The following is a 16,939-nucleotide window of genomic DNA, read 5'->3' as shown; positions in this document are numbered from 1 at the left end:
CAATAGACAAGCACTTTAAGAAGGTAATTAATCTTTCTTGTCCTGGGTGCTTACTTAAAGATTGGAAATGTTGTTCTAGGCAGTCGGTTATCTTTTTACACAAACTGTGAAGACAGCCCAAACACCTAAATTTTATGTGCCTAAACTTTGGTGAACTGAACCCCAATCTCACTGTATGGCATTCAATAATCTCCATGAGTGTGGAAACTCTGACAGATCATGGATGAAGGACAAATACAATTTCCATTGTACTAGCACAGCCATAGATGACAGAAGTGAACTGCCCATGATAAATCAACAACCTGGAAGCTGAAAATAACATGTAATTTCACCCAGTAAACCGAAAACTTGCCATCTTTGTTAATATTTATCAAATTACAAGTCCAACAACTCTTTGTGATATTTTACAGAGCAATATAAAAATACAAGTCCTAAACAGGTAATTATTTCACTCAAATTAGTTTATTCACAAGGAAAGCTCGGGAATTCACTGTGGTCCTGTGTCAATATATTACCCAACAGACATGTTGACAGCTTCAAAACTGAGGCTATGGTCACTGCCCAAAAGCTAAATTCACACTGGCTAGAAGCAAACAGGAAAAGTACATCATCTACCACAGATGTATTCTTTGCAGACTGAATCACACTGTTTGCAACTCTGCTTGTAGATATATGAAATTCTGAGAACTGCTTTCCAGTGGAGTTTATCAAATTGGTTTAAAGAGAATTTAAACAAGTCTTATACATGCAACTATTGTGACGATCAATCTGCTCTCCTCCGTACTCTGCTACTGTCTCTGTCAAGACAATATGAATTTAAGAATTTGGGGAAAAAAAGGGGGGAGTAGAGTGTTTGCAGATTTTATATTTATAAAAGTAAAGAATTTACCATAGACTCACACTATATCATTAGTCAGATGCGGGCCACAAACTCAAGTGAGTTGAGCAGTTTGAACTCTGAGATGCAGAATGTTTTCTATTCCCAACTCAGCTAAGCATTATATAGCAAACTTTTACTTATGAACAACTAATTATTAAATGCTCTGGCCAGGCAATTACCTCTCACTCAAGGTTTTTTTGGCTGAAGTTATCTAACCACAGATTTATAAACTATAGGGATCAACAGCTGAGTTTAACACCTTAAGCTCCAGCTGTAACCTATGAAGAAAAATAGGCACTTCTAGGGTGTGAGTTCCCTGACCTACTTACAAGATCCGTTAGGACTAAATGAATCATGCTCCATTGTTCCCTATTTACTTCCATTAACTATAAAGATAAATTTACTAGCTCACTTCTGAACATACACTTTTTAAAAACATAGTCTGAGGAGACTTAACCCTTGAATCTTCATCCCAAAAGTGACATTAAGATTTACATGGCTTTGTAGTATGTGTTAGTGGCCAACTCCATTCTGTGAGACGAAATAACTTCTTTCCACTATGAGAAAAGCCAAAATATCCTCCTGCTGCACAAGACTCCAATAATCATCAGAAATTTATCACTGATACTCCATAAACTTAACTGAAAATTGTACAAGAAACTAACTTGCTCCTAACAGAGCCCTAAATCCTGAATGCTAAGCTCTGCATTCGTATCTGGTAATTTTCTGGAAACCTGCACATGAGGATGTGCAGCAAATACTGCTGCTTTTGAACACAGATGGATCCAAAGCTGAGCAGATCTCCTGATTACCACTGCAGCAGTTTAAAATGAAAAGAATGTGAAAGAGGAAAGTTTCACTTACAGTTACAGAGATGAAACACACATTTTAAATTCAATCTGAAAATCAGCATAGAGGAGTATGAAGCACGGATGTTTTGCATTACTTCTGGCAAACAGTATTAATAAGCAATGCAAGCTTCCATTTCTGATTTGACTTTGTGTAGAGATATACACACACAATCTACCCCAGTAATTCAGACTTGAGATGTCAAAAGGATTTTACCTTTTGCTATAATATTTCTTATTTTCTGTCATCAAACTCCAATCCTACAAAAAGCTATGTGCAGAAGGAGTTACAGCCAGTGACCTCTCCTTCCCTCCCTCGTGCTACCATCAGCATTAGGTTCCAATCAACCAGATTATTTTGCAGGAATGGGGTCATAAGCTAAGCATTCTGGGGCAGGAATGTTTCTTTTTTCTGTCTCTATAAAAATAAATCATGCTCTGGGTACAATATAAATAAAGATAATAACAGTCTGATACTAGATTTTACTGGTCTGTACTTTAGACAATCCATGTAATTTGCTTGCTGCCTGTACAAACTACAGAAAGTTAATCTTTAGTGCTCTTTTTTTTCTTTCCTTGGGGGGGGGGAATTCAGTTTTAAAAGCATAAAAAACGGTGCTGAAGCAGACCATTTCCATGTATAATTACAGTCTTGTTTACACTGCTCTGGCAAAAGCTATCCTAAGCTAAATTGGGCACAACTCCACTCAGTTACTTTTGTTGGTTTATCTAGTGATGCTCAATTAATGGGATTCACCAAGTCTACTTCTCCTTTGCAAAGAGCAAAAAGGCCTTATCTGATCACACAACTGCAACTAAACCGGAAAAAGAAACAAAGAACTTCAGGGTGTTAAAGAGAACCTGGAAATGAGGCCGGCCAAACTATTCAGACATGCTTACTACCCCAGGAATAAAGGACTCTTTTTACTTAAGAAAGTTTGTTTCCTCCATTTCATTGTCTTTTAAATACTTTGGAACATTGGTTGGTTCAGAAACATTGCAGCACATCAATCTCCTCTTGTAGGGAGATCTCTGAACACATCTTAGGATTTGACCAACCAATGGTAGATGCCCATTCTTAAGTAAACACATAATGAAATCTGCAGTCTAATTTGCCAAAGGTCCTTCTTCAGCAATGAATTTTCTAGAGAAAATTAATAACTCCTTTTATTACAGCGGAGAAGGCAGTGGTATTTCACTGATGTACTTAAGAGGAAGCAGTTAGCTCCATGAAAGGGAAAAAACATGACTGGATGATGACATGACACTTTAAATGCCAGCAACTGCCTGGAGCCACATTTTCATTCCCAGTATAACCACCATTACATTGGATGAATCTGAAAAAGCATTAGCAAAGGGAGGAAAAAATTAAAGAAAGCAAGCTGGCCTTGGCACAGCCTAATCCAACTGGATCTTGTATGACCTGAAAAATCATACTTAAACAGATAATGTAAAAATCATGAGCATGTCACTTGTCCATTGTAAGGACAGAAAATAAAGAAATGCTTCAAATTTTAACTGCAATGGGTAACTTCCCATGGACACAAACAACTGACAGTGAGAAGAGACTGTAAAGCATGACTGTGAGTACTGAGTGTAGCAGAAGGTTCTGGCACTTCTAAGAGCCAGAGATTATAACCACAGGAATTCCTTGCAACCCTGAAATTCAAGAAACCATGACCAACACTTCACAATGCCTTTTAGGTTTGGTATATCTCTACTAAGTAGAGCTGCATATCAAAAACCAACCATCCCCTATTTTATTGACATTCTGTCCAAGCAAATAGTGCAACACTTATTTTTACTGTGCAACATCCTCATATGAACTATTTACTAGAAGGCTTAAGAATGGATTAAATAATAAAAGTGACTAAGCTAAATATGACTACAAGCAGAGGAAGAAAATGGGCAAGGCAGAAAAAGGTTTTCAGAGGACAACTGCAAGCAGACAGAAACTGATAGAGTAACTAACGCTGGCTCTTATAAGGCTGGAAATAGAGAGAAATTTGCGTCTGCAGTGAAAAGAAAGGGAGAAAACCACACCAGCTGCTCAGAAGTAGCACTGTGGATATGAAAAGTGTGTAAAGCAAACACAAAGCACACAGGGAAATTGTTCTGGAAGTTCTAAAATGAATTAACAACTACTGAAGCAAAAATGAGTCAAGGTGATGTGCAAAAGTAGGAGTTTGTGCTATGTAGGAGGCAAAACATAATCAACTCGGGATTCCCACGTGCCTTGCCTTGAGGCATATGTCAAATAAGAGTATGGAAGTCTGGTCTGCTGCTCTCTATTCTGATAATAGTTACACTGACAGCCTAAGGCCAAAAGCTTCTCAACAGTGCAGCAGCTTGGCCAAAGGACATACACCCCTTGAAAGGAAAAAGCACAAAAAATCAAAGCTACATTTCTTTGGATTCTGTTTTCAGAACCACAGAGAACTGGGTATTTAACTGCCAGCAGAGTTTGTGCCTCACTACAACACTAGAAGGATTCCTGTCACCAAAGAAAAGGTAGAGTTTCAGAATAAATTTGAGCAGAGTGCCACAGGGGATGGACCCAGACTGCAGAAGCTACACAAGCTTCTGCAGAACCCACAGCTATTGTTTGACTTCCGACAGGATGGGGAAGATCCCACAGATCACAGATAACCTGTGTTATGTCAGACATAGGGAGTGACTGCTAGAAGCAAAAGATGCATTGAGAAGTAGGAACACATAAATGTAGTCTCTCTGGATTGTTTCTATAAACTTGTCTTGCAGACCTAGTGGGGCTTTCTCCATATCCTAGTCCTCACCAGTGCTCCTCAAATCGATAGCACAGATTTGAAACAAAATTTTGAAGTTCTCTCTGTTGCTTAGAAAGTTGACCAAGTTTTTTGCTTACATAATTTTTGATGGGGCATTTAACAATCTTTTCCTCAAAAGAGAGACCATCTGGTTCAAATACTCCTACCAAATGTGAGCTTTACAGTTTCATCTATCTCTTCTTTCCATAGAATTTTTCAGCTACTCACCTGAATTAGATTTTACTAGTATTTATGCAGGAAGTTTAAATGAAGATATTTTCCAGTATGAAGTCAATGAATTGATGCTTAGGCACATAATCACTTGCAAACAATGGACACATACAGTTCCCAGCACTTCCACAAAACAAAGGTGTTTACTTTTCTGTTGACTATTTTCTGCTTAACTGCATTCAAATGAATCCATTAAAACATGACTGCTTCACAGTAAGATGATCTTCAGCAAAAACAAACAACTGCTGTTTCCACTTCTCTTCATGGTCTTAAAAAACTACAGTCATCTGCACCTTGTATTCCAGGCTATTTATATATTATAAACTTGGTCTTGATTTATCAAGTTATGGGTTTAAATGTAGTTTTAACCCTCCTGCTTGGGGATGAAAAAAAAGTTTTCTTACTTCATTATTTATTTAATGCCCCCTAACCAACCTTGGGACCTTTTAAAGTCTGATCAAAACACCAATGGGTCATCTCAAACTTCAGCAGTTGTTTCTGCCCACATTATTCTGCTGGGAATAATGTATCCACTCTGGTTTTCATGGCTACAAGTATGCAAAAGTCACTGTGATAAGAGGTGGTTCAATAAACTGAGGCAGCCTCCACAAAAGCACGCTGCTCCTGAATTGCAGAATGGCTTTGATCCCTGACTCACCTGAAGAACGAAGACACCTTTTTTGTTTCTTTATGTGCCCCAGACAGGACTGGCACATCAAATAGCTGGCAAGTAATGTAAGCAAGACTCACGTGGATGGGGCAGGACAGGAGTTCTGGGAAAACACGGATCACGACAAGGAAGACAAGCAGATTAGCCTAAACTGAATGTGAGATACTTGTCAGGCAGATAGAGAGTTATCAAAGCTGTTTCTGGCTCCACCACAGCTGATTCTCAAGGACTGCAGAGAGTTTTCCAGGATGTGAACTAAACAATGCAGTAGGCAACTTCTACAGCTCTTTCAAGGGTCCTGACTGGTTATTTTTCATTTGTTCCCTTTTCTAACAGCCCACATAGTGATTCCCTGAAATGGTGCAAGTGTAAAGACTGAACTCTGGTAGAAGCCTAAAACTGCATCTGCGGAAACTGCTTCCACATGCTACTTTTGTGATGACGTTTATAATGCAATGTTTGCAGCAATGTAATTTCATCATCTTATAAATATCAATTTACCATTGAGAGAGGAAGGAAAGAACATCAGACAGATGCAAACTTACCAAAAACAAGTTTATGGTTTAAACTGTGAAATTGCGTGCGCACGCATGTGTGTGTTGTAATTACGGTGCCTGCTAACAATTTCATACTGCCACACTGCACATATGGCTTCCAAGCTAGCTTTATCTGAATCTCTGTGAATCTATTCTCCATGCTATTAAACTGAGCACATTCCACATCGTTCAAAAGTAATTACACTTTTGTCTAGAGTGTAGGAGACTGCTCTCCCCAAACAATGAAATTCTCATTATTAGAGCTGGCACAGTAAAGGCACTGGTGTTCACAACACTGTGCATTGTATCATCACAATAACTTATCCTAAGCTTGATGCTCAAAGGTACATTGGAAATTAAAATTTCTCTAAAACCACTGTGAGGTTTTTGTTGGGGTTTTTTTTGTTGTTGGTTTTGTTTTTTTGTTTTTTTTTTAAATATGCATTCTTTAGCTCAGTATAATTAGAGTCCTATTTGACTTTTTAAAAAGCTATATGCATTCAGATTTCCATTCTCCTCAGAAGGTCTGAATAATAGCTAAGTGCTCCAGCCGCTTGTTGTTCTGATCCCCCACCATTCATATGCTGACAACTCCAGACCAACAGGTGAAGCGCAGGCCAGGATAGATGTGATAACAGAATTCAAATGAAGCATTAAACAACCTTTTATTTCGGACAAGAGGAGGAAAAGCACAAAGCAATGTATTGGTAAGCTCTTTGACCAGTAGTACTGCTGTTCTTAATATTATTCCCAAGTTACACAGGAGTAACTTCATCCACAACAGAAACACAACTTCTTTTAGCGTGAAGCAACAAAGCTACTGAATAGCACACCATAGTATTTCCTATTAATTTAAAGCATTATTGAAAATCAATTCTAAATCCCACTGAAAGTGCAGGACAAATGTGGGATACCAGCACAGTTACAGTCACCAGTTTGGAACAACTAGGGAGTGGCAAAATTATAGCTTACCAGTTTGACATTTTATTCAGTACTTTTTTAAATCACATCCAGCATTTCTCTGATATTGCATAGTCTAAAATAATGGTCTGATTTAAACACACCATGACTGTGGTATACTTTAATCAGTACTTTTAGCCTTTATGTTTCTCATTTTCAGAATTTAGCACACAGACACCATTGGTGAGATCAGTGGTCCTAAGAGTTGCAAAAGCAGTCAAATGGAACATAAAGGCAGGCAAATAGAAACAAGTAAAATAGACCTTTGTAACTTAGATGAGCTATCAACTATCTGTGCTATCCAAATACTGTAGCCTTAATAGGTTTCTTCAAAAGAGCTATTGACTGATACTGTAATCCTCAAGTGTTTCCCTGAAAAGCTTATGGCCTACTATTAATGTCCTAAGCAGACTCTCAGATATATTCTAGGTCAAATTATTTGTCTTTTATTTTCTACTGAGCCATTGCTTTAAGTCAGATAAACTACTGTTTCTTGTCAGGAGAAGAGTTTTTCCCTTAAGTAGGAAAAAATAAGCATCCCGTTTTTTCTATCAAGAGAAAGACAGTTTGAGATAGCTACCCTGCCTTGGTTGAAGCTGGTAAAGACCTCCAGAGGAGACCTGGCCTAATCCTCCTGTTCAAGCAGGGCCACTGAGAGTTAGCCAGGATCATGGCCAGATGACTTTTGAGTATCTCTAAGGAGGGAGACTCCACAGCCTCTCTAGGCAACCTGTTCCTCTGCTCAGTCACCTTCACAAAAAAAAGCATTTCCTAATGTTCACAGAGGTCCTCCATTTCAGTTTGTGCCCACTGCACTAACCTTTCTCTGGCTGCACTTCCAACATCCTCAGAAATATCCTGTTCATTTTGATGGGAAGATGGCCTTTGCAGATTTTTGCCTATTTTGATTAGGCTTGAAGATGTCTTCAGAGGAATTCTGCCCTCCTCTTATACAAACTTACCCAGAATTTTTAGCTGTCTCACTAAGATGGCAGTTGTTAAAACTTGGTAAAGTGCAATAGGGTAAATTTTCAAAAGCATAAAGCTCCAGGAGCTTTATCAATAAAATGGTATCAAACTGCATTCTGTGGTGCTGTGTGCACACATGGATCTACTTCCCAGAGATGATAAAAAAATCCAAACAGTAAAAAAACGTCCTTTGCAATGTTATAAAGTGAATGGGAATGGTTTTTGGGAATGGTTTTTTGTCACTGCAGAGCACACAAACTGTAGCCATCTAAATGCTATCCAGTGATTTCTTTCTGATAACTACATACCACAACAACAGAGGGAGTGATTATGTGTATTTTACTCATTGAGACTGATCACTTCTTTCCTTCTGGAGCCACATAGGCTACATCCTTTCTGAATGACCTAAATAATGATTTTTGCAACACAGTTCTCACTATAAGAGAGATATTACCAAATATTCTTAAACATGTATGAAGACAAAACTAGTCCCTTACAGCCCCCCAAATCCTGGCTCAGGTAAGCCTGCAGTGTGTCACTGCTACAGCAAAACAACTATCTAAAACATCCCATGATTCAGTATCTTGTATTGTAAAAAGACAGAACACACTGTTTTGACATCACATTAAATACAGCCTTCATAGCAGGAAGTTACACTAGATGATCAGCCAAACCTCTTGCTCTTAAAAGCTATAAATTAACAAAGAAGTTAGTTAAAATCAGTTAAAGAGTAGTTAAATGTTTCAGTGAGGTGTAGCTGAAATACTCCTGCTGGACTCCTTTGAAAACAGTATGTTTTTATTACATTAGTGTCTGATTCTACACTACTGGTGCCATCACAAGTTTATCTATTGACTTAAATGTTGTCAGAAACAATTCCTTATCTTCAACACACTCTCTTAAAGTAGGCCAAAATACAGCTAAGCCCATACATTAGTTACATAGCCTAACATCCCACTGGCCGGAACAGCTATATTAATGAATTTCATCTCCATAAAACATAAGATAAAGGATGAGAAATAAACAACCACAGAAAAGATAATGACATTGTCTGCCCATGAGTAATTTCTCCAATGATGTTCTTTCTTCATGTAAAGTTGCAGTAACACAAACTAAAATTATGTATTCCAAACCACTTTCTGAGCTTAAGCATTAGCCCAAAAAAGAAAGGAAAATGGATCAGGATCAATGAGTTACTCTGTCTAGGAGAGCAGCTTCAGTGAATATCCAGTGACTTGGTCCTGTGAGAAATAATAATCCCTAAGGCTTTTTACTTAGGGCTTGTTACATATGCATAATGAGCTGTAAGGGCTTAAATACCAATGTGGAGCTCTTGCAGGCTTTTATGAGAATACACTATCACCTATTTTGCAATGCCTTTCTAAAAGCCTTCAAATATGCAGGTCCACTCATTATCTTCACTTCCAGTGAAATTATCAGTGCCCTTTTCAAAGTGGGGGACTAACAGAAAAGTTTCAGCCAATTTGTAAATAAGCAAGAGCTGTGCAAGCGTGTTCACAACAGAGCTTTGTCAAAGTACCTCAGTTCTGGGGCTCCAATGCCTTTCCTTGCACCCTTCAACCTTCCTAAAAATGTATCAGTACTCCTTGTGAAGGGCCCAAATGCATAATAGTGACACTCCAACATGGCATTGTTTTGTCTTCTTTAAGTCCAGAACCAATTCTGGACTGCTGCATGTAATGAATAAAGTACTCAGAATCAGTTGTAGAGTGGAAATCCACACATGAAAAAGTGGGATGTTGATTTAATTTCATAAGCACAATAAATTTTATTGTCGGTATCTGTGACGTGAATAACACATCAGATGTAAGTTTTTAAGTCATAAAATTCCAAGTTTCTCTTTTTTTTACCCTTTATACAGACTTTCATGCTTTACTGTCGCACAAACTTGGCATTAGGGTGATGCTTCAGACACCATGCCAAACATGACTCTCACTTAGAGTGTTCCAAACCCATTTGCTGTTTGCTGAACACATACACTTCAAATTCACATCAGTGCAGCTAACAAATTTTAGCACCCTGAATGCCATTAGGCAAAGGTGAGGAAAAGTCTGCACAGCAAGTGATTTTGCATTTGTAGTGGAGGGTAGTGGCAGCCCAGCTAAGGTCAGAGCTTACACATTATTGTGGCATGTTCTGTATGTGTAGCTGTGCACTCCACAAAGTACAGATCTGGATGCCAAACTACTGCAGAGGCAGAATTCAAAGAATGGATGTAAGCACAATAGACCATAAGGAAACCTACCATTGTGTTGTGCTGAGAAGTGGGAGTCCTATGGCCACAGTTCTCTTGCGTCAGCAGAGAAACTGGCTGAAATTCCTCAGACTGAGGCTTGTTGGGAAAACTCACATGCAAGGGAAGGTGAAAGGCTGGGAGCCCGTCACTCTCCTCTTCTCCCACTTTCTGTCTGCTTGTCACCATGGCTACCTCTCCATCTGCTTCCCCATACGGAGAGGCTGGTCGCTTGGAAGACATCCTGGAAGGAACAAAAGAGGAGAAAATAATGAAACCTCCAAATAAATCCTTAATGCCGTCATTGTGTGGTTAGGGGCCATTGTAACAGAAATGCCTTTTTTGTGCTGGCAGAGAGCAGGAAACCATCCAAATACCACTGCAAAGCATACACAATTGGGAACAATGGCCAAGCAGGTAGCAACAGAACAGTGGCTTATTTGTTGTGAGAGTAATACACTAATATAGCACTCTCTTGTATTCTTATACACGAAAATTCACCTAAGACTGCATAATGAAATGCAATTCCTTTAAAAAATACCCATCTAGTTTTGCATTTGCAAGGGATTCTATGAAGATAGAATGTCTCCCGATACAAGCTATTGTCAACCTAGCTTTTAAGGAATAATCATCTGCATGCATTATCAACCACAAGTGGTAGAAAAAATAAAGTAAAATAAAATATAATACAATAAAAGAACTTGCTAGTAAGCCAAAACGTCTGTGTTTACAAAATTTCACCCATGTGAGCAACAGAGTGTTACAGTCATGCTGCAAGGATCTTTCCAGGTTTGCAGATACGGTATAGTTAAGCAATTAAACATTTGGACATTAATTATCTAAGGTTTTTGTCAGCAATAAGTCAGGGGTGTACTGACTGAATGAAGATCTGCTATAAAATCCTTTTATCTATATATCAAATTCTTCCTATCTATAGCTAGATCAGGAAAAAACCCCATCAAAATGCAATTTACATCTATAACTACATAAAAAGGATACATAAGGAAGAAACATAGATCACATGTTGTAAAAAACCACACACAAATATTGACTTGAAATTCAGGCCCACATTGTGAAGTTTTTGATAATGTCTGATAACACCAATCTTGTAGGACATATTTATCTTCAACTTTTAGAAACACTGGAAGAAACTTAAATCATGAGCAAATTCAAGTATCATTCAAGCCAAGCACTACTGAAAATCTTACAGAACCCAGAATGCTCCCAGCTTGGTCTCTAAAATAGAAGGGGGTACAGTGAAGTCTTAAAATGCAGACAAATTCTGGGATTAATTACAGCAACATTGTTCATGAAAATCAGGGTATGTCCACGGATGGCATAATGGACCCCTGTGCTAACCAGGGGCATCTGCAAGGAGCAGAATGGGAAGAAATCCTCCAGGCAGAGCCAAAGAAATAAAAAATAGGGAAATGTTTCACAGGGAAAAAAAAAAAAAGTTACTAACAAGGAAACTGAAGACTACTTGTATACAAAAGTTTAAAAAAGGGCTGAAGTAATATTGCTTCTCCTCAAAATTATTCTAATTACCCTTTTTTTTTTCCCATTCCACAGTTAAAGGACTGCATTTCAAAAGCCCAGCAGCCTCTTGAACCATGTGTGGGGCTGCTGTGAGGTCCAGTCGTACGGGAGCATGTCCATACGATTTGGCATATTGAGCACGGAATGGTTCTTAGCAGCAGTCAACTGGGTCGGAAAACAAACCGTGACTTTAAACAGCCCTTTGTTAAGACTTATTTTGCTTTTAATGATCTCATTTTGAACCTTGCCTCCTGAGCCAAGTTAGATTATATTAAAAAAAAAAAAAGGAAAAAAAGAAAAAACCAGAACAAACCAGAAATTCCAGCAACAAAAACTCAGACAAAAAATCCCTACCAGAACCTATATGCAGCTGCACGTTGCCTGTTCTGAACACCACCTTAGAGAACCAATCTGTATTTTCTATTAATGTTTGACTTAGTCCAACAGAATAACACTTCATACATCCTACCTGAATTCTGTCTTCTAGGCTTTCCCACCTACGTGTCTGCAGCAAAGCATATGTACAAAGACAGAGATCACCAGATAGACTCTTACTGGCAGTTTTCTACTAGCCCACTGAATTCAGCAGTTTACAGCTATGTTTGATGTGACAGATCTCAAGCCCTTCTGCAGAAAGCATACAACTCCCTTCTAAAGTTAATGTGAATTATTCATCTTTTGCATTGTACTGCACCACGATCAACATTTGCTATGGAATTTAAGTTTCGTGGCTACTCATTTTAACACTACTTAATAAAAGCCTGAGTATTTACAAAATCTCTCTCAAAATCAGCACTAAGTAGTTGTCTCAATTTTGGCAAATAAAAAGTGAGAGACACAAGATCATTAGTCAATTATTCCACAATAATTTTCTATACTTTAAAACATTTATATTTGATAAAATGACTGAAAATATTGTATGCCATGCACAAAAGTCCCCACTGCAATTCACTCTGACAATAAATTATAGAGAGAGAGGATGCCTTGCTTTGTATTGATGATTTGGATTACACATTTTATACTCAAACTGTGTCAAGAACTCCTACTGCTGTTAACCTAGAATAACACAGATTCTGTCACATTTCTTCACAAGGAAAGTTTGAATATCACGCTGAAATAAAGCTCTTCTGTTAACTTTATATGCGAACATATAGCTTCAGATCATCATCTTCTGCTTGTCACTGTTCCCAACAGGATGAAATAATTTTCTGCAGGGAATTTATATAAACAGACAAGGAAGACAATAGAGGTGTCCACCTCCATGCACTTGCAATAACAGATTATTTTGCTTCTGAACTAAAATGAAAATCTACAGGTTGCATTGCGGACCAAACTAAAGTGAGAGTAGAAAGGGTAAAGAAACTTCTCCCTTTATCTCTAGAACATCCAGTTTAAATTACAAGCCACATGCCCATCACCATCCTAGAAGACTAACAGATTACTAAAATGGCTAAGGCAGCAAAGTTGAGGCTTTACTCTGTGTTAGTCTTCCAAGGACACTCAAAGAAATGGCTACACAAACCTGGACAGCTCAGACAACAAATACCATTTGTTTCCAGGCATTTCTGTCCATAGCCAACCTGAGTCAGACAAAAATCAGTTTCACAGAAATTTCTTACTCCTGATGCACATCTGGGAAATTTCCACAAGAAAATGGAAGACTTAAATACATAAATTAATAGATCCATATCTACTTTTGGAAATGTCTTCGAAAAGAATAGTAACTATCAAAGTCTATAGTAGTAAAGGATTAAATCTCTGAGAGGTTCCCAAGAAGAAAACATGAAATAAGAAAAAGTTATCTATAAATATCATAATTATATGTTATCTATAAATATCATCATTTCTATCATCAGTTCTATCGGTCCATTTCCCAAATTTTTTATGCCCCCACATCATATATCCTCTAATTCTCTTCTTTTCACATGTCTTGTTTATCCTACTGATTAGGTCTTAACAGATTCCATATCTAAGATGCAAGCAGAGTTCCCACCACAAACAATAAGGAAAGGGAAACAGCTAAATTCTGAATAACAACATTATCTGAAATTGAGCTCTTTTAAACAGATCTAGATTTAATGAAGTACTGGAATTATCCCATCTCAACAAAGGACTGCAAACATCCTGGATCTGTCCTCAGTGATAACACAACAGTTTACAGGCCATGTGACTTCAAGATCTTTTCCTCAAATTTAAACTCAGAACAGTTTTCAATTACAACACTGTGAAAGAAGATTTACAATGGAACAGGAAACTTCAATTTATGGACAGAATTAAAAAAAACCAAAACATAAAAACCCCTAAGATGTAACTCAGAAAAGCAGAAATACAGCACAACAGATTCTGAACATAAAAAGGTGTCACTGCAGATGAAATCTATTGCAACTTAATTGTTTCGAGAAGAATTGCATTTTGAAATGTCATGAATAATTTCTACTGAATAAAAATAGGTAGGTGGCAATATTTTAGAGAACCTAAATCTGCAAAGTTCTGATGCACTGGAACACAGGTGGTACCCAGGCCATTCCACAGACACATTGGAATTACGAAATGTATCTCTATATTTGATTTTATCAGTGGTTCAGATGGAACTCAAGATTTAGTTCTGGTGATGAATTCAAATTTGATACTGTTCCCTGTAAAGAGACTTGTTTTCAGAAAGACTTCTTAATATGCAGAAACTGCAGTTAAAAAACCCAAACACACTTTTTGTTGAATTTTCATTAAATAAATGCTTTTCCTGGTAGCAAGGATGTTTTTTCAGGGAAGTAAAAAACCTCATTGTTCTAACTCGCTCTTACACAACAAATATTTTATGTGGTTCATATTACAACAGTTTCTCCAAGTATTTCTTTACTGCCTTTCAATTTGTAACAGAGTCTTCGTAGGCTTAAATTGATATCCTGCGTCCATTGATCTCAGAGTTTTTGCACTGACTTCAGCATGGTTGGATTTTCCCACTGGAGCAAGTAAGAGTTACGCTATATCCACATGAATTGTTTCCTACACATATTGGTTCCATCCAAATAATTTCAGGCTGCCAAATATGACTGTTTTTCTCGTTTGTTTCTTTCCCTTGAATTCACTCTTTCAAAAAAGTGAACTTTCCATGATCTTTCCACAGCTATATTTTTTTATTATAACTATTTTTAACAGAACCTCACTTAAGTGTCCCCCCCGTACATCTCCATTCGTTCATTGGTTTCGGTTCATTTAATCCATGATTGTACTCCCAAAATAAATCTAAAGTGGTATTCCGTACTCAAGGAGATAGTGCCCTCTAGCACACAACCTGCATCCTTTCCAATTCGATTGTTCTTGCCATAAAATTTAATAAATTTTGTGTCATAAAACTCTACACTTGTTACATTAACCAAAATACCTCACAAACATTTCAGATACCTACAAAAGCTTTTGGAGAAGGGGCTTATCCATGTCTTCAAAAGTGACAAACACAGATGTGTCAGGAGAAAAAGATATGAGGCCATAAATCTTAACTTGCTGGGAGTTAATTAAGGGATTCATCAATCATTACACAGCTCACCCCATACATACACCGGCAAAATCCCATCAGCCGCCACAACCCACGGCAATCTACAGGTTAAAAACTCCCAAAGCCCCTCTGTTCTGACTATTTATAAATGACTTTGTATAATCTAGTATTAAGACCTGTAATTATAAAACAGCATTAAAACAAGCCTGCAAAGTTATGGATAATTATAGCTGGTACACTTTTTAAAGAAATAAAAAGCTTTTCCATTCAAACACAGGCTTTGCCTCTTTGACAGTTCCAAGTCCACAGGATGTAAAAAGATGATTTAAATTGTATGTCAAAATTCTGACTGTGCAAGACTTTCTTTTTTTTCCCCTTATCAAGAGAGGCATTGTTGTTTTCTCACCATAACCAGGCGTGACAGCGCCTGACTGGAGTCGCACAGCCAGTTTCTGAATCGGCATGAAAACATTCACCTCTTGAGTTTCTCTGGCAGCTACAAACCAAGTCTTTCTCATGGACAAAGTATAAATCACTCGATCCTGTATGTCAGAGATGGGAATAGAGTATGAGGACAAGAGGAGCAGATCAGCAGCACTGTGGAGCGTCAGCCCAGTATCAACTGCACCAGGAGTTTGCTCCTGAACATGGCCTGAGTCCAAATCAAATACTAAGTGCTAAACCAGTCCAAAAACTTCAATGGGATTCAATCTGACTCTCTGCAGAGATATTTACCTCTAATTACAGTACTTGTTGGAAAGCTGCAGACAGCTTTTCCGCAGGAAATAATCATGATTACAAACAGCAGCACTACTACATATATCTAATGTATAAGCATACGCACATACACACACACATACAAATGCATAAACCAAAGTTTATACAAAATGTCACCAATGCATCTGCCTTATCCTGATCACATTTAATGCTAACAAAACAGGTCTTCTTCACAGGTTTTCTGGAACTATGATCTCTCCTTACACACAGCCCTGGTAAGAGGTGCCAGCTAACACTAACAACCGTTTCCATTCTGTTCTGGCCCCAAAGTAATTAATTATTTATGTGCACTGAGTAACTAGTACCTTTAAAAAACCAACTCCATTCATTTTGACAAGATTACTTGTGTAATAAGGTATTACTCAACATGAGTAAGGGTGGCAGACTCCTACACACTGTCCCACTGGGAACTGCAAGCCTGACTTGTTTCTACACATACCACTAAAAACAGACATCATTTGGCAGTATTTTTGAGTCATTTACAGCCTGGTTTGGAATTCTTCACTTAAGTAATTCTACAACTTAAAAAAAAAATTAAAAAGGGAAAAGAACCAGAACTATAATCTGCTAATCAGTAAAAACTGTGCATGAAATTTGTTCTCATCAGTCACTCACACTGAGGTAGAATAATCTGTTAATTATTACTTTCTAAGATCATATCAAACAGGTATCTTAAAATACACCTATGCTATGAAGAAGCTGTGTTATTCTAAAGTCAACTTTGTTAACACAAACCAAGATCACTACAGCATAACCTGCATAGTATTTCCATGCAGATGTCTATTATTAGAGCTGCCACAAGTAATCCTATGGTTAGGGGTACCCAATAACTCCCATTTCACCTTTTCCCTCTGGCTTTCTAGATTTTCTCTCTGTATGGTACTTTAACAATTTTCGATAGTCCTCCAGTTTAGAGGATTCTGAATATAAAATGGGAAGGGAATACGTTATCCCCAATCCATTTCAAAGTATAGTGTAATATCAGTAGCCCAGCTC

The 16,939-nt window shown here is 37.8% G+C and overlaps 1 protein-coding gene across 7 annotated transcripts in view; it reads right to left on the bottom strand.

Annotated features, from left to right (window-relative positions):
* SOX5 (SRY-box transcription factor 5) overlaps positions 1-10,377 on the bottom strand; it is a 244,957-nt gene extending 234,580 nt beyond the window's left edge. For 5 of the 7 annotated variants that reach the window (XM_062491739.1, XM_062491736.1, XM_062491740.1 and 2 more), the window contains exon 1: positions 10,147-10,377. In XM_062491739.1, the coding sequence (XP_062347723.1) occupies positions 10,147-10,377 (231 nt within the window). The remainder of the gene's footprint in view (positions 1-10,146) is intronic. The other 2 variants (XM_062491742.1, XM_062491743.1) reach the window with 1 other exon arrangement.
* Between the last annotated feature and the right edge of the window lie 6,562 nt (positions 10,378-16,939).

Source organism: Cinclus cinclus, chromosome 4 (assembly GCF_963662255.1).
Source record: "Cinclus cinclus chromosome 4, bCinCin1.1, whole genome shotgun sequence".
NCBI classification, from domain to species: Eukaryota; Metazoa; Chordata; class Aves; order Passeriformes; family Cinclidae; genus Cinclus; species Cinclus cinclus.
This window is presented reverse-complemented; position numbering and strand designations above follow the sequence as displayed.